Source organism: Colletotrichum higginsianum (genome assembly GCF_001672515.1).
Source record: "Colletotrichum higginsianum IMI 349063 chromosome 7 map unlocalized unitig_7, whole genome shotgun sequence".
NCBI classification, from domain to species: domain Eukaryota; kingdom Fungi; phylum Ascomycota; class Sordariomycetes; order Glomerellales; family Glomerellaceae; genus Colletotrichum; species Colletotrichum higginsianum.
Genome location: NW_017263917.1, coordinates 4391762 through 4409534, shown reverse-complemented (window position 1 = coordinate 4409534; position 17773 = coordinate 4391762). Strand labels below are relative to the sequence as shown.

At 49.1% G+C, this 17773-nt stretch overlaps 6 protein-coding genes across 6 annotated transcripts; 4 read left to right on the top strand and 2 right to left on the bottom strand.

The window, feature by feature from the left end:
* Positions 1-2399: 2399 nt before the first annotated feature.
* CH63R_11016 (uncharacterized protein) lies at positions 2400-3083 on the bottom strand (the record flags this gene model as incomplete). The annotated part of the gene is made up of 1 exon (XM_018305990.1): positions 2400-3083. One exon carries the CDS (start codon positions 3081-3083, stop codon positions 2400-2402), a length of 684 nt encoding a protein of 227 aa, XP_018155414.1.
* A 1558-nt stretch (positions 3084-4641) lies between these two features.
* On the top strand, positions 4642-5210 carry CH63R_11015 (uncharacterized protein; the record flags this gene model as incomplete). Its single annotated transcript, XM_018305989.1, has 2 exons — positions 4642-4717; positions 4879-5210. The coding sequence occupies 2 exons, from the start codon at positions 4642-4644 to the stop codon at positions 5208-5210; spliced, it is 408 nt and encodes a 135-aa protein (XP_018155413.1).
* A 94-nt stretch (positions 5211-5304) lies between these two features.
* CH63R_11014 (GDSL-like Lipase/Acylhydrolase) lies at positions 5305-6512 on the top strand (the record flags this gene model as incomplete). The annotated part of the gene is made up of 3 exons (XM_018305988.1): positions 5305-5521; positions 5598-5659; positions 5724-6512. 3 exons carry the CDS (start codon positions 5305-5307, stop codon positions 6510-6512), a joined length of 1068 nt encoding a protein of 355 aa, XP_018155412.1.
* A 461-nt stretch (positions 6513-6973) lies between these two features.
* On the top strand, positions 6974-9162 carry CH63R_11013 (Fg-gap repeat domain-containing protein; the record flags this gene model as incomplete). Its single annotated transcript, XM_018305987.1, has 8 exons — positions 6974-7288; positions 7366-7547; positions 7630-7756; positions 7836-7885; positions 7953-8075; positions 8149-8487; positions 8594-9081; positions 9122-9162. 8 exons carry the CDS (start codon positions 6974-6976, stop codon positions 9160-9162), a joined length of 1665 nt encoding a protein of 554 aa, XP_018155411.1.
* Positions 9163-14394: 5232 nt separating this feature from the next.
* On the bottom strand, positions 14395-15744 carry CH63R_11012 (Alpha-mannosyltransferase; the record flags this gene model as incomplete). Its single annotated transcript, XM_018305986.1, has 1 exon — positions 14395-15744. One exon carries the CDS (start codon positions 15742-15744, stop codon positions 14395-14397), a length of 1350 nt encoding a protein of 449 aa, XP_018155410.1.
* Positions 15745-16624: 880 nt separating this feature from the next.
* On the top strand, positions 16625-17382 carry CH63R_11011 (Alpha-glucanase; the record flags this gene model as incomplete). Its single annotated transcript, XM_018305985.1, has 2 exons — positions 16625-16937; positions 17099-17382. 2 exons carry the CDS (start codon positions 16625-16627, stop codon positions 17380-17382), a joined length of 597 nt encoding a protein of 198 aa, XP_018155409.1.
* Between the last annotated feature and the right edge of the window lie 391 nt (positions 17383-17773).

Genomic DNA, 17773 nt, shown 5'->3' with positions numbered 1-17773 from the left:
GGAACCATACCAGCAGATTCCGACTGACAACCATATCGTGGCTGCGGCCCTCCTGGAGCGGAGATTATGACACCATTTCTACGGTATCTAGACTCTGTAACTGCTACTGAAATCCTACCGGTGTCATCTGTTCCGGACCAATGCTGTCAGGGGCCGAGTGTGTCATTTTGAGAACTGTGGTCCGGCTGGGCCCGAGCAGGCATCGCCAGTGTGTCACCAGCTGCAACTTTTCGCAGGAATAGAGTTGGAGAGAGCCACCAGAATAGCGCTGGATGTGTTCCTCACGTGTTTGCACCTGACGATCAAGGTAGAGGCATGCCTGTGATAGGGTGGGTTGACAAAACGCACCGCAAAGGGGTCTATCGCTGTCTTGTCGAGGCGGAACTCGTGGTAGTTACCCATGCCACGAATCAAAGAGCTGTCGTACGTAAAAACTGTCCTTAGAATAGTGAGTAGGACATTGTGCGACTTGTGTGGGGGCGAAAGCTGTGCTTCGGCGGTGACTACTTATGGTTGCAGTTTCGTTGTTGGTGTTTTAGAAAGGCTTGAAGGGGATTCTTGCTCGGCTACTTCTTTTGTTTCCCCTAGGAACTCTATCTGCTGCTGTATAGGAGTAAATAGAAAGGGAAAAAGGGAAAGTATACTACATGCTATAGTATACTGCTTGTTTAGGGTCACACTATTCCATTTAATAAAAATAGTTTTTTATAATTTTAGTTTCTAAAAGACTACTCAATAAAATTGAGATAACATAATGCTTTAGTTATATTATCCTCTATCTGCACTCTAGTCCTAAGAGCTAAACTGCTTTGCTTTAGCTTAGAAAGCAAGAATAGAAACTAGAATACCCTATAGAAAACTTAGGAAGCCTAATTGCGCTGTTTAGCGGCGCAAGTGTTGTAGATTTATGCATTGCAGTCGACGCTAGTAGGAGTGCAGCAGGTTAAGGTCGACGTTCCCATACCAGCACAAATAATAGGGAAATCCGAGTCGCAAACTTGTCCATTCGGGAACTTTTTACACGCGGCGGTTACGAGGCTTGGTCCAAGCAGAAGCGTAACTGCAGTAGTAATAACGGCAGTAGGTTTCATTGTTGCGGCTTTGTTCTGTTGTTCTTAAGTCTTGACTTGATACTAACCAACTTTGCATTAGTTGATGGCGACTCGTCAGTTCTTCAGAATGACGGTACTAGGAATTGCTTACATGTAAAAGCTTTTTACTCCTGGGGCAATGGTCTCAAATCCTGTAGTTGCGTAAGCGGTTTGAACAGATAAACTGCTTTCCGATTTTCCAGCAGCAGAAGCAATGTTTTATACTGACATTGGCTAACTACTGGTAGCTATTTCTGGCTGTCTAAAACAATAATGATTGCCTGCGTCGCCCGCCTGCGTCGTCCGCCCGCACTATCTCTTGTCATACAAATGTTGTATCATGCAAACTACCCGAGTCGCAGGTGCTGAGACGTTGCATCCCAAGTCCTCTGACGTTGAAGTCTAAAGTGGATTAACGAAGGTAGCACCTACAGGAGACAAATCTTCGAACAAAGTGTGTAACAGAACCGTAGATACCCTCGCTCTAGTAAAACTAACGTAATACATTCATGACAGATCTTCAGTACGATCTGCAACGGCACAATATATAGGGATAATTGTGTTTCATTGACGCCTGTGTCTGGGTAAAAGGTTGTCGATGTCTGTCTCCTCAACGTATGCGGCCAGGGTAAGAGCGTGGGCCATGGAGGCTAATAGCTTGTTCATCCACTGTGGATGCCATGCGATAACATCTGATCCCATCATCCCGTCGCAGAGCAAAATGAACATGTTGTCCATTTCCCCAGAGGTCTCAAGCGTCTGCAGCTTCTTGCGTTGAAGCACTTCGGCTACTTTGCGCCGTCTTCGAAAGGCGTGTTGTACCTGGCAGTTCTCCTCTCGGCGTCCCTGATAAGCCTGTAAACCTTCGAGTTCCAAGGCAGGGGTTATGACTGGCCGGAAATGCACCTGATCACTAATGATTCAAGTCTACTAATGAATACTAATCAGAATCGAGGCAAACATGAGTCGCGGTTGGTAAAATTGAAGAATGCTCTCACAAAGGGCAACACAGGGGCCCTCCCTTAAAGGTTGGATTTATTAGCCGGCCCAGCTTGCTGCTTAGCACTAATAGTGGGGCTTCACGACAAAAGGGTAGCTTAGAGGCCTTCACTTTCAAACATGAGTGTGAGAATAATCATTCGAAGTTGACAGATAACCTCCACCGACCCGCAGCCTAAGCCTGGCCGCCTAGTACAATCTGTCCCTAGCAAGATATCTCCATGCAAAAGTTCATAGCCTACATCTCGTCATGAAGCAGATGACGAAAACTTAATTCTAATCCAAGTTATCGAATGTGCTCGAGTCCATTTATGACGGTGCAAGGTCCAAGCCTGGGCAGTCGTTTGGCTGGGCATAAAAGACACCTCCCATCATCTCCATCGCCCGACACTTTTCGTCCATCGTGAAGGCGTTTCTGACGCCAAACGAGTGGACTTTGTCGGTGGGCACCTTCAAAGCCCAGACCCCTCCGGTTGTGGGCCATCCAAAAACCTCGACGAACTTCTCGGCGGATTTGTTGACCTCTTCAGCCGCGAAGAAGTTTTCCTTGCCAAGCTCCATGGCTTTCTGATGTCGTTCCTGAGGATCATCGTGCTTGGTGGTCTTTAGATGGTAGTCCCAATCGCTTTTGTAAAATTTGGCACCGAGTTTGCGCATGTTGGTGCAGTGCGTATCCTCATCTGCTGGGTCGTCGCCCCGCGGTGTTGGGATGAGGCGGTCAAGGCCAAGGAACTCGAGGTCTACGCCATCGCATTGCAACATGTAGAAGCCTCCAGTGCTAGGCCACCCATACACCATCGTATAGGATGGATAGAAGTTGGTACGAAATCGTGCATTCTCGACGGAAGGCTCCATTCGGAAGCTTTCAGGGTCATCGCCGGCATCATCATCCACAACGTCAAACTCAGGGATGACGTTAGTTTGCATGGAGGCCAAGCTTGGTTGACTTGCTGCGGTTGCGGAGGACCGGAATAGGCTTCCCACAAAGAACATGGTAACCACAAGTAGAAGAGATGTCGAGATTATCATACTGGAAAGAGTGTCGTTTTCGAGTATATTCATGTCTAAGTAGAATTGAGTGTGCTAGTGATGGCCTGTGGCATTTTGACTGTGGGGTGGAATCAGGCTCTGCTGACATAATCGTGACTGTGCGCGCTGTGGGCGGCTCACCACGTTACAACGATGATTTTATGAGGAAGGTGTCAGCCAAGCTTAGAACCACCTGTTGGGTCGGTTGGAACTCGGAGATGAGCTGCCCACAAAGCTAGACCGTTGCTGGCGGGTGCCAAGATTGCCAAGCTGGTCTTTAGCGGTTGTTGGTTCAGAAATGTCTGTTGGTTGTCAACACGAGCCAGAGAACCCCTGCAATGTCATAAGTCCCCAGCTTCAACGACGATGTTGCCTTTCATGATGACGAACTTACGCCTCACAACTGTTGCATGTCACATTGTGGGTTGGTTGGTGCCCACGAGAAACGCCTTGTAATGCTGGGGTGCTTGATGAGGTTTTTCTCCACATTCACAATCACAGCTTGCACGAGCCCCATACGAAGGATGAATCGTAAGACATTCCGCCTCTTTCGCTCCCACCGATGAATCCATTACCACAACAGGACATTTTCCGCCGATATGTCTACCGGGATGCTAGTAGTACCAAGGAATATGTTCAAATGCCCCAGTATTGCACAGGGAAATGATGCAGATACGAGCGGCGACGGCGGCTGAGGAAAAGGGAAAGGCTTCTCATGATGGGCGAGAGAGGTCACCAGGATTTCATGTATAAAAGCCATGACCGACTTGATGTTGTGACTGACAGAGTCTTCTCATGACAATCAAGCGTGTCTTTCAGAACACTCGTGTTATCTATTCAATTTCACTTCCTTGGACCCGTCAGAACGATGACGGTAGCCCACCTGGCAAGAGTTGTCCTTTGTGGCTTTTCTTTAGCTACTGCTGCGACAGCGGCAGCTTTTCACCCAAATCTGCTCCAACATCGGGATCTGACCGTTGCTGAGGCTGAAAAACACTTCAATGAAGCACTGGCAACGAGTGAGTACGACATGTCCTCGTTTGATGGAAATGTTACCGATCTCTCAACCAGACTTGTTGGCTGGAACGGATGCAATGCCAATCAGAGAACCATGATTTATTCTGGCTGGCAGCAGTCCTGGAAGATCATGAATCTGCTGTACTCAGAGGCTTCCGCGCTGAACTTCAATGAGGCAGCGGCCGTCGAATATCTTGGACCTCCTTCTCTAAATCAGGCCAAGCAAGATTCGATAAAGGATAAGCCTTCCTCCCGATACCAAGTCCTGAAGTCTGGCGTTGATGATTCCACACAGATCTTCCGGAATTTGGCCACAATACAGCCTGGATACATCTACGATCCATTTGCGTGGCGTCTTCATGTGCGTTGCGATGACCCAAGCAAGAGATGCCCGTGCGGCGTCCCATCAACGAAAGTAGCGTACACAACCAACTATGATCCCTTGTACGGGATTGCACGAATCAACTTCTGCCCTCTTTACTTCGCTCACAGTGATTTGAGCGATATGATTCAACACGGAAACGATCAGAGCCTTGGCCCTTCGTGGTACGCGAATCTTGAGAACTACCTGCCCAATAAAGGTGAGTTAGATTGCAGCTTGCCATAGCATAGAATCTCCTCCCATGCTCTATACACCTTTTCTAACTTCTGTCTGTGATAGCCAGAACATGGATTCATGAGCTTTTGCACATTGACTGGGTATCCAAAGCCAATCAGTACGGTTCCAATACCCACATCGCAGACCTCAAGATGTGGGTACCAAAGGAAGGGAAGACTCCACCCGACTATCAGCTCCTGAAGATCTACAGCCCAAAGATGGCCAAGACTCTTGCGCGATACAAATACGACACAGGCCATTGGGTTGCTCAGAGCTGCGAGAGTCTGACGCTGTATGCCATGGCAAGATACGTGCAAAAAGCGCTAGGGAATGTTTATCCCCACCTGCCTCTCGCCCCAGAACCCCCGGTGAGCCCACCCACGGGAGGAGTCGAGCCCGCATACACAGTTGGCTTTTCACCATGCATTCCGATGGGACGGTCACCATCATCAATTCAACTGCTGTGGATCATTTGACATGGGACCCCCAGTGTCCCTCTGGCGAGGAAATGGAAGGGGTGATGATGCTGAAGAGCTCTTCCTCGGAGCTGATATCGTAACTGAGGCCGATATGCCGCAGGAGTATTTGAAACAGTACAAAACCTGGGCCGGTGTGGCCGTTGGTGACAAATTGACCTTGAAAGGTGTAGCTCCAGGTCAAGCGGTCAAGCCGGGGACCAAACTTCGCATTCTCGGCGTTGGAGACTCCATCACTGTTGGGTTCCTCAGTGAGAGGGATGGAGGCGACGGTAACGGCTATAGACTCAAGCTGCAGCAAGACTTGTCAAGTAAGTAACTGCTCTTGACTATATTACAAACTATCTTTCGAGTTTCTTTGCTAACAACTAGCTTTGCCCATACCAGAGGATGAAATTGTCTTCGCTGGGACTGAGTCTGCTGGGGGCACGATGTCTGGTGGATATTTTGTAGGCCACGAAACTTGAAATCCCTCTGAACACCGAGCTTTGCTGAATCAAATCTCACAAACAGGCTGCATGGTCAGGCCAGACGATCCAGTACATCTCGGAACACATTAGCAGCTTCTTAGAGCAACGGCCGAACATTGTCCTCGTGCACGCCGGCACAAACGACATGAACCCTAACCTTAACATTGCTAAGCAGGGCAATGATCCAAGCGGGGCGGCCAATCGGCTTGGTAAGCTTATCGATCAGATTGTCGACGCATGCCCGGACGCGGTCGTCCTTGTGGCTATGATTATCAGCACGTGTGACGAAGCCCAGCAGGTGAATACAGCTCAGTACCAGGCCCTTATTCCGGGAATCGTAAAGTCTCGTCGAGCTGCTGGCAAGCACGTTCTCGCCGTCGATTTCACTCCTTTTCCTATAAGATCTCTTCGGGACTGCATTCACCCGACAAATCAAGGCTACCGGGACTTTGGCGATTACTGGTACGACTTCATCACGCAGATCCCTTCCGATTGGATCCGTCAATCCGTAGGCGACGACCCAGACCGACCGACACTGCCCGGCATTGATGCGAACGGCGGCTTAGATGGAGCCATCCCGGCTCCGAGCTGGGGGAACAACCCTATACAGGCGAGCTCGAAAAATAGCGTTCGGACTGCGGCTCTTCTCGGCGGGAACGGTGGGGAGCGCATCTGCAAGGGCGGGCCGGTGTGGCGAGCCACAGGCAAGATCGCATCCGGCCTTGGAAAAGCTGGCGCCTGGCAGTATCGCAAAAACTGGGCCGAAGCGGGAAAAGTCGCTGATGGACTGAAGTTGGACTCTAGATACGTTCGGTATGTCACTGTATTATGAAAGCTTGTTGCTTAAGTCGTCGACTGACCGGTGCGTTCTTGCAGACTGCATGACATGAATGGAGATGGGAAAGCAGGTAAGTTACTGCTGCTCTCCAAGAGATTCTTCGTGCTCGGTCTTACATGGCAATCATTTCATTCCAGACTACATTTGGCTTAATCCTGAAAACGGAGAAATACGATGCTGGATCAACAACCTTCCCGCCCCGTGGTCTCCAGCAGGGACGAACAATAGCATCATCGGCAGTGGTGCCGGTGTTGCAGAGTCTGTTTTCTTAGCGGTATATCATTCTAAGACGAGTTGCTTTCTGTAACTAGCCTCGAAAATGAACGTTTGCTAATGGTTTACAGGATATGAACGGTGATGGTGTATGATTCTCATTTCAACATGACATACTGTCTCCTCTTACGCGCCCTGAATCAACCTCTGCTGACCAATCTTATAATTAGCTCGAAGATTACATGATCGTCAACCCGCAAAATGGAGCCGTGAAGATCTGGTGGAATTATGGAGCAGACGAGTCCTGGGTCAATGGGTGGAAGTTTGTTGACGGAGGCCAAATAGCATCTGGTGTTCCTCATGCTAACTGGGCCACACTACGATTCCCGGACATCAACGGCGACGGTCGCGCGGACTACGTGTACATTGGAGCTGGCGGGTCGCTCAAGCATTGGATGAACACGGGGACTGTAGGAGGTCAAGATGTTGTCTTCTACTATCAGGGAGGCATTGCTACTGGTGGCACATCTGATATTTCGAATCTTGTGCTCGCTGACGTAAGTTCTACCCCGGTCAATCCCTCACTCCTTTGCCCTTTTCGTCTACAGGGCTAATGCATAATTGCGGCCTGTAGGTGGATGGCGATGGCCGCGACGACTACCTCATTTGGGACGCCCAAGCAGGCCTCACAGGCTTTTTGAACCAGCCAACGAGAAGAGAAGGAGTGCCAGTATACGTCAATCAAGGACCGGCAAAAACGCTTGCCGATGGAATCACGCAGGATCCGAAGGATATCAGACTGGCTGACATGGATGGGTGAGTTGCACTGAATTGATGCCGCTTCATGCGTCTCCACGAAGCTGGCCATCTTTGCTGATTTCTCTTCTCCTGACCTCAGAGACGGCAAAGATGACTACGCATACATTGACGACAACGGAGCCATTTGGCTGTGGTATAATCGGGGTGATGCCGACACATCCATGGCCATTGATGGCATCCGATTTGCGGACATTGACGGCGATGGTGTTAGTCTTCCCTTATCTTGCCTCTTTCGAAACGAAGGTCACTCAAACTAGAACCCAATGTTGGCTCACTGTTACACAGATTGAAGACTACGTTTGGCTTCATCCAGACACCGGGGCGCCGACCGTTTTGTAAGTTTCACCTCCTCGATCACTCTTAGCTGCCAATGACTCAGTTTCGCTAACCTTAGGGTTCCAGCTTGAACAAGGGTCCCAATGATGACGATGCTCTTGGGTGGCTCTGGAATCCCATCAACAATGGGAACCCAATTGCCTCGGGAGCTGGTCCAGGAAGCACTGTCCAGTTTGGAGACATTGATGGGTGAGTTTTGTGCTTCCCTTGAGTTCAGACGCATGGGGTCACGGCAATTGGGCCCAGCTAACATTCAGAGCAGTGATGGAAAAGACGATTATTTGGTTCTTGATCCGAAAACAGGAGAACTCCACGCCTATTTAAACAAGGGGCCCGATGACTCCAAGGCAGAGAAGTGGCTTTGGGACCCCATCGGATCTATCGCCACCGGCCTGGGACCCGGCGCGAATGTTCGCTTTGCTGATATCGATGGCGACGGCTACGACGATTACATATTTCTCAAGTCGAATGGAGGCACAACCATTTACAGAAACGTTTGGGAAACCGATAAGCCACCATCGAGCTGGACACCCCTGCCAGAGGCCGATGCTTCAGGCATTGGGCAGAGACCCGAAGAAATTGACTTCGTCGATATTAATGGGTTAGTTCATCTCCGATACTTGCTCTTTCCATGTTTTGAACGTCATTCAAACCCTTCTCACTTCTTCCACGTTCTCGAGATCATCCGCTAACATGAAGATATATAGCGATGGAAAGGCCGACTACGTCTGGACCCGTGCTCGCGATGGCGCTGCTAGGGTCTGGCTCAACAATTATCCCAATCAGCCGACCTGGCTCGAACAGCCCGAGATCGCTGGCGGCTTTGGAGTGTCTGGAAATGATGTGCGGTACGCCATCCTTCAAAACACAGGCCGGGCCAGCTACGTCGCCGTCGACCGCACAAATGGCGCTATTTCTGCCTGGCTGAACAGCTGTGTCCAGCTCGGCGACCCTCCCCGTCCAAACGTCGTGTTCATTGGCCTCAGGGAGATGTTCACTGGGTCGATTTGGGCTCGCTCTTGGACCATTTTCGAGTCCACGACAGGCAACACTGTTGATGTCTGCGACGATGAGCCTAAGGGTACCTTCACGGCAACCACCACTTTGGCGAATCCGACATTCCCCACGGACCTCGGCGAGTTCGATGTCCATGGTGCCGAAGGATGCACGTACTCTGGTTCCCGTGACGAGCCAGGTAAAATGGAGTGCCCTGGCGTTAGCGGCATTCGATGCAGCCAGGATTCTCAGCATAACGAGGTGTTTCATTGCGGCTTAACAAACTACAAACCGATAATTAGGTGCACTTCTATTGTGTATTTTTGGCCCAAACTTTTATTTACAAGAAGCTGAAACATTGTCTTGCTTGTTAGTTATAAATAGATTTCCCGCATATGCTGTGTACCTTATTAGCTGTGCATTAGAAAGATGTTTTGAATGGCGTCTTTCCCCTTACCTCGGCTCAGGCATTCAGCCTGGAGACTTAGTCTGTAGTCCAAGGATGCTTGATATCGGTCCCTCTTGCATGTATTGCGGATCGAAACAACAAGACATGAGAAAAAGCATTACTCAGAGAAAGAACAAATGATCTCTAGTTACCGGCCCGGGCCGCGCTAGTCAGGTCCTGTCAGTTGTGACCCACTGGAAGGTTGCAACGTATATTATTAATTCACTATTCGAACGGTGCGTGTCACGCTTATTGAAGATATTTCAGGTTGAGTTTCGTTAGATGATTGAGATTCTGTCTTTAGGTCTCCTCCGGTGGTTGTTATGTCTCGTCCAATGTCTTGTGATATCTCTCAGTCTTACACTCGGTTTCAGTCTCAATCCTGCTCTCCACTCTCAACCCACTCTTACCTTCACTCTCATAGTCCCGCTTTCACTATGTACTCAACATGGAGTGGAAGAGATGAAAACATTGAATTGGACCGTCAAGTTGGCCAAGAAGGCAGCCGCTGCTCGCAAGGCGCCGACATATTCGCGGATAGACCTTGGACGCTGGCGTCACTCTCGTTCGTGGGTTGTATCTTTCCACCTCTGGGATGTCCTCTTCATGTTCTGCACCTGGTATGCTGTCCACACCTGAGCCTGCGGCTTTGAAGGAGTCAGCCAAGACCTCGGCGGACAGGTCCGGGCCTTTGGTTGAGTATGCATTCAATGAAGACAACTTTGGGAGTGAATAAAGACAACTCTAGGAAATCCAAGCCTCGATGAAGGCTTTAGCGGATGAATCGAAAGGGATGACATCGATGCAAGCCATACTTGGATGACCAACTGGTAGACAGGGTATGGCGAAGGATGGGTTTGGGGCTACGGCGTTACTCTTTTTTTTTATTTTTTATAGAGGGGTTGTGTTCTGGTTTCGCCAAAATGCATCATCGTTGCCACAGCAACGTCCGTGCGCTAACGGGGGATCCTTCGCCGTGGTCCGTCACCCGCTCCGTTTGATTGGTGGGGCTGCGGCACGGAACGGGCCGGGCCGATCACCGATCCTATCTCGTTGGGCACAATTCATTCTCGTTTTCCGGCTTTGTGCTGAAGCCTGTGCATGCCTGCAATGCATCCCACCTGTAACACCTAAGAAGGTGAAGTACCTGGTGCTAACTTGGTGCGCGAAGAGGAATCAAATGTGATGGTTTTCACTGGAGGAAAATCGTTGTATTTGTTTTTGTCCAGCCCTGGAATCTTGCTCCCGCTATTTGGACGGATCACATTTGCAACAGAACTTATCAGCCTTCGTTGACGCCTTCAGTCAATGGCAAATCCACATCTTCAAGGAACGACCGCTCCAATACAATCTATTCATTCATGGGTGCAGGGTTGCATACCCTCAGTAAGTTTCCCAATATATATTAGCACTATTCACGGCACGTAAGGCTGAATCGGAACTTGGACGAATGGAGGACAGGCAATACCATTGGGAATACACCTAGCGTGACGAACCCAGTTGTCGGTTGGTTCACTGTCGATAAGCACCAATACATGAGCCTGCAGTCATGAGACCTTCGGCAAACGGCCTACTACCAGCATATCATTAAGACGAGAAACTAAGAACAAGACGCAGATTCCCCTGTGCAAGATCGCAACGGACTTAGGGTCGTTCTTATGGATCTTAAGCAGAGCCTGGATACCATTGAGCTTTGTAAGGTCGGAGGGATGCGTGGCAGTACTCCGGAAATCCGACATTCAAGACGTTGGGCAAGGATTGATCAAAATGCTTCTTTTCAGCATTGCTGCTGAACCTGAATATTTTACTCTACTGCAATACGCCGTCGCTTTTCTAAGGGTTGTAACTAGTCGGATAGAGTGCTCTCTATCATACCAAGCTGTTAGCCAACGTCTAGTATGCATGCGCAACGGATGACTTGTGACTAGTGAATAAATACTCACAGTTCTCCTCACCCTGTACAGGGTCATTGATCTCGTAGTCTTTGGCAATACCGTAAGAAAAGTCACCTGGGCTCACACAAGTACATTTGACGCGACGTACACCCTTCGCCCACTTGAATTGCGCGAAGGAGGCCGTGTCTAGCCCAAAGGATCATGTAAATCAGCCACAGCCACCAGCCACACAGAAGAAGTCTTTGGTTTCTAAGGTGGAGAAATGGGGAAGTTGGAGAGACAAGGAATCATGAACCATACATAATAGAAATACAAACCGTAAGGTAGACTAATAATGAGCATCACCTAGGCAGCGTAACGTCTTCACATAGAATAGACAGGATCGATCCATTAAGAATAACAGGTGAATCACCCTGCGGGACGATGACCTTAGCACATCGGACAAGTCTAGTGTTAGGCTTGTTGAGTTTTGTTGTAGGGCTTTACTAAATTCCTTACTAAGGTATGTTGAAACACGCGCCCCAGAGAACTAAGACCTAAAGAACAAAGATGTAATTAACCTCGCGCAGGAAAACCCAAACAAAACAACAAAACAAAGGGTCTAAAGCAAATGCAACCAATCAGATGCAAATAGATATCAGGACTTGGGGCCGAACCCCCGTCCGTTTTATAACATGGTACTTGGACTAATGAGTACTACGATTTTTCGGATTGTGTAGCACGAACGCCTATTGCATTTATATTAAATATGCTACAGTCTAGTTTGTGTGGTGGTTCAAATTGAGATCTTAGATGCACAGACGCAAATTGCTTTTAGGAGCCGCTGGTCTCGCCAGCATATCCAATTGTCTCAACGTGAGCCAGTGCAATAGGGGGTCATGCGCATAATTTCCAACATTCGTGTTAGGGAGGCAGTCATATAGGTAGTGTAGTTTAGTTTGCTCGGATTGCTTGGCATCTCTTCAGCAGGGTGTTAGGGTGCGCTAGACGTTTATACTGCATTCAATAGCCGACGCCACAGCAGTTAGACTTAACTAATTGAGGTCTGGACCTCACTAGCTTGAGCTAGTCTGAAACTGGTGATAACCTATGTTCATCGGAATTAGTTCAATTGGGTTTAGCTTCTGTACGGCTGAAGGTCGATGACACCGTGTGGAGGTTAAGATCTCTTATGGCATTCATGCCACGCGACAGCGCAAGATTTGATCGATTTTTAGTCCAGTTGCAGCCACTTTTTGGCACGGCTTGTCCACTTTAAAAACCTTTCAATGACGCCGTGAATTCTGCGAAATCCAACATAACTTCGATCTTCAGGAGCTATCTGGTATCCAGTCTACCTCAGCCCACCATGGTGTTGAAGATGAAAGTATTCAACTGGGCCATATTGGCAGTCGCTGCCCTTCTCGGCACGACACACGCCGCAGAGGCATTCTGTACTCAGTCTGACATTTCGTCATGCTCCAAGGCGATTATCAGTACCAAAACGAGGACTGCGTCGTTGACAAGCTTTTGTTCATCTGTGCTAGGCTGCGTCAAGACTACAACCACTATTTCTGGGCCTCCCGTTACTGTAACGAGCACTAAAATCATTGTGGAGACATATACGCAAGAGGTCATCGTAAGTAGTAGTCCCCTCCTATATGACGCATAGGCTGTAGTCTACGTGACCCGACGTTAAAGCGCAGTAGCACTAATATAATGGGTCTTTTTTTGACATATAGGGTACTGAGACGACTACTACAGAGACTTTTTCATACACTGTAAGATTAACATTCGATTGAATTTATAATTACTGGGTTATCTAATCTAACGTGGACATAGGAAACGACATATACTGATGTAGCCACCTCAACAGTGCGCCCAACCTACACTGTCGAGTTCGTACACTGCACCTATGCTCACGCGTCAAGCTCTAATTAGTTGTTGATTTATGTAGGAAATTCGCGATTACTACTCGTAAATTGAATAGGCGTTGCGAAGCCAACCATCCTCGAAACCTTCGACGAGCGCCAACGTCAATATGTCCTCCAGCCGATGAGACTAAAGCATGCTCCTGCTTAATTGGGGCGTGTGCCACGCCAGTTACAAAAGACGCTAGGAAGATTATTACGGAAAAAATCACAGAAACCTACTGGAGTGTAAGTAGTAACTTGTTAGACAATCACAGTTCTTTTCTAACTACTTGAGCGACGGAAAACAGCTTATAGAGAAAAGTATTACCTACACGAATACCGAATACGTCCCTATACTCACTACGGAGACCATTCCATATACATGGACGGAAACTGCCGGCATCTTATCCACCCACACTACAACCATAAAGTGCACTCCGAGTGCTACCTCCTCTACCTCATTCTTCCATCTTCAGGCCACGAACGCGCCAGATATCAATGGCAAATACCTCTGGATAGCCCCGATAAGCCCGAGAATTCTCAGCTTTTCAATAGAACCCCAGGTTATTGAAAGCATTGAGGCTGCGTCAGTTTTCTCTATCGACGATGAAGGGAGATTGATCACCCGGCACTTGAATGGCACTCACTTCGCCAACGCTGACAACTATGGCGACTTTCAGCTTTTTCACATGGTGCCTCGCGATGAAATACAGCGTCGCTCATACAACTATTTCCGCTGTTCTCTGAAACCGCCAAGCGGCAAATATCAAGGAGGTTTCAAAGAGCTGTATTGTAAGGCGGATGGTTTCTGGGGACTCGACATCTTCAATTACTGCCCGTTATATAAAGAATTGTTTAACGCTGGTTTTATATTAGGCACGGAGTGGTCTGAAACTTCGCCAGATTGCTATGCTGTGGTCTTCTTAGTAAAGCCGATTTGCGGATGGATATAGAAATATTAGGCAACAGGGGTATCTCAAGCATGTTTGAGACTTGTGAATGCACATGTAGATAAGAAGAGTATAGGTCTTGGTATGGCGTTTAATCCCACACGAAATTGGAGCCTCTTTTACTCAAGCTTCTCCCAGGGTCTATTTGCTTAGAGGCCCGTTACACATCTGCATTCAAGGGCGCAATGACCCACCTGACCGGTTCTTAGGGCAGTGGTGAAGTTCTGGATGACTTGCCGGAGACCGGCACGTCAATGGGTAAAGAAACGCCTTGCTATGGTTGAGAGAGAGATAAATGCGTACAACAGTGTACTACACTCTACATAATTATATTCTAGTGCCTTGATCCCGCGAAATTAACCCCTTCCAACTCTCAATGTCGTCACTCTCAGGGTACAACATCAGTTCCTCAACCTCGGCTCGCCGTTTCAACTCGTTTGGTACACAAATGAAAAGCTCCCATGAGGCAGCATTCGCCTGCAACTCGCCTGGGTAGATTCCTTTTAGGTGTGCTTCAACCAAAGCCCCGCGAAATGCGCGAATACCAGGCTCGATCGCCAGTGTCGTGGGCTCCTTGTCCGGTCTGGTCAAGTGGCTTAGGTGAGTGTTTGGGTGAAGGTCCACACCGCTCTCGGCTGCACGCCGCTCAATATCGAGTGCGTAGTGCGGGTTGTGACTCATTCGCGCCTGTTGATACGTGATGTAATGAGGCGCTACGTCCAGGGCATCATAAGTGTACTGATAGTTGGCAGCAATGCAAACCAGTGCCGCTTGGAATGCGGTGCGGGGGCGTCTGCGGACAAGCTCGCGCAGGGTTCGTTCTTGTGGGAACAGAGGATGCCAGAAGAGACGGGGTACATCGTTGTTCTCGGGGGTTTCTGGGTCAATGCGCGACAGGTCGTTGTTCATAATAAAACGTGCATTGATGGCTTCCAGGATGTACTGAGAGTTGGGGCCCAAGGTTCCGGGGTCCTGGAGCGACCACCACTTTGCAAAGGTTGTATTGTGGTATATGCCCCGTTGCACAGCACAACATTCATCCGCAACCATTGACGGTCGCCGGAGACGAAGATAGCGGTCTAGATTCCCTTCGTAGGCAGCCATAACAATAAGGGCGTCTTTGCGCGTGGTAGGCAGGTCTCTTGGCAGCGGCGACCATAAGAGGTATTCAAACTGCTGTGGCAAGACTTCGTGATCCATGTTTCGATGACCAGCATGCATCCTGCTTGGTCCAATGTCCTCTGTAATGTCGAAGTAGTGAGGATCTCTCATGTCGTCGTCAATTTCGCCTTCATAATCCGTATGGAGGGACGAACGAACAGCGGTGTCGCCGTTTAGGTAAGCTCCGGGTTGGGGATCAGAAACATTTATCGTTCGCGTGTAGTCGTCCATCACAGCGTAACGTGTCGGTTGGCTCATGATCTCGTTAAAAATTCGTTTACTGCCGTCGTTGTTTGTTTCTCTAGCCTCTTCTGCGATCGAAACATCGGGGAGTAGATTCAGCTCGCCGTAAAGGGTGTCATAGCCAGCTGCAGCGCAAGCCCGCCCAATCTGGTACCTCATGTCGGGATAGCGCTTGAATAATTTTCGGTAGGTCTCTTCACTTGCGATCTCATACCAAATGCAGTACGGCTTAGAATCTTCAGTTGGCATGCTCGGTATGATCTCGTCATACATGATGTGACTAGCATTCTCTCTGCGAGTCCACCTTGAATCACGAAACTCTTCGTCAGAATCCATGGCCGTTTTGGGAAGTAGGCGGGCAGTAAAGGCAAAAGGCAATGAGTTAAGCCGAAGGTTAGAAAGGGGGGCCGGAGGTGATCATGCCAAGCATACGTTGACTAAAAGGAGTCAAGTCACTAAGAGGAAATGCATCCAAGGAAGCAGCAAGCACAGAGGCTTTAAGAACTTCTGCTTGAGCAGTAGGCGTGCCCAGGCGTAGAACTCAATTGAGGACCAATTTCGTGGAAAGCCATAGTGAATGCAACAAGGATTATCTGCAGTGTGATTGCAGACGTACGATATGTTGGAGCTAGAGCGAAACCTGCAAAGAGGACACGGTTTCGTTCCATTACTGTTGCGGCACGGAAATGCCTGGATCACCGACGGGTGCGTTGGTTCTTTGGAGCCTCATTTCTCCGTCACAGAGATACCCTCTTCCAGCCCTCCGATTACTGCCTAGGGCTGTAAATGCCTCTAGGCCACGGCTTCGTCCAAGCGGCAGTGATATGGCAAGAGCCTTTGTGAACCATTGGAATGTATGCAATGAATCCCAACCGGGGCGGGATTGCAAATTTGTACAGCCAGATTTCTTATCCCTTGACCCGAACGCTCAACACTTCAGTCTAACCGCTTTTATTCTATTTTGAAGAAGCAACCCTCGCTCGATAGAGAGGGAGTATCGTCGTCGATTGACGCCTAAACCGACACCACATCTTGCGAGAACGCTGGCACAACTGGCAACACTGCGTCTTAGCTTCAGGTTGAAACTCCACCAAATACGCTGCTTGCAGACGCAGTCTTTTTTACGGTGATTCTGAAGAATGTGTTCGATAAGATGGACGTGATTGTTGGCGGCATACGATCACTTGAAAGCCCTCCGATGCGACCTGAGGGCAAAATCGGCATCTTCCACGGGAGCGCCTCCATCAAAGGTCGCGCCGGGCCGGTCAAGATTGAGATCCGGCGTGGAAGAAAGGTTGTTGCCGAGCTCCACGGCCAGCGGGACTGTTGGAATGCCGATCGGACTATCGATGGGAAAGTGGGGACAATGGCCTTGATGGGCCAATCAGATCACACTGATCTATCTCCGTCAGAGTGGGTCCGCCTGGCCAGCCATATCATAGCCTTCGTCGATTGCTGCCCTTCACGTTAGATCCTCTCTTTTACACACCTGCGAATCCACGAATACCCTCATCTATTGAGACCGTTCGTTATCACTTAAGTGACCTGTGATACCAACACTTACTGTCTTGTCAATTGTTCTTATGGTCGTCCCCTTCATAGGGGAAGTTTTTGGTGCTGTGTTCAGCGGCATTGCCTGGGCGGGTGGCACACCAAGCGCTTCTTATTGGAGAAGCGGGCAAGGTGGTCTTCACGGTCTACGACATCATCAAGGATCCTGCACCTGCGCCCTACGCCATTCTGGCCATGCTGGTCGTCCCGATGGGGTTGCCATTTAAGGGCGAGCGGACGGCTTTCGGGCAAATTGAAGACACACTAACAGCTCTGAAAGAGGGCGACTTGAAATTGCTTGTCGTCAACTTTGTTGAAAAGGACAGCAAAGCACAAAATCTCAATTCCAACACATTATGAATAAGGTAGACCATCACAGAGGGGGCTGCAGCAGTCTCTGCTTATTGCTAGGCCTAAGGCCGATATTTCTTTTCTCTACAGGCCAACGTTGCCCGTGCCCTCTAATTCAACAGCAATTCTCTTTTGGCAGCTTCTGTGCTTTTCCAAACACAACGCACGCCTCTAAGCACGTTTACAACAAAAGTTCGTGTTCCAAAGCACGTCAGAAGCAAAAGTGCAGGCTTGCAGAAAGATTGCCCCACCCCCACTCACGGGCAGCAAATTATCATTCTCGTTGCCTCCCCTATCCCTGCTCTGTTTTCAACTTAGATACAGCAAGATGGTGTCGCAACTCTGAGAGACAGTATCAACATCCGAGGAAGCCTGCCAAGATGCACGGTAGCTTAGACCG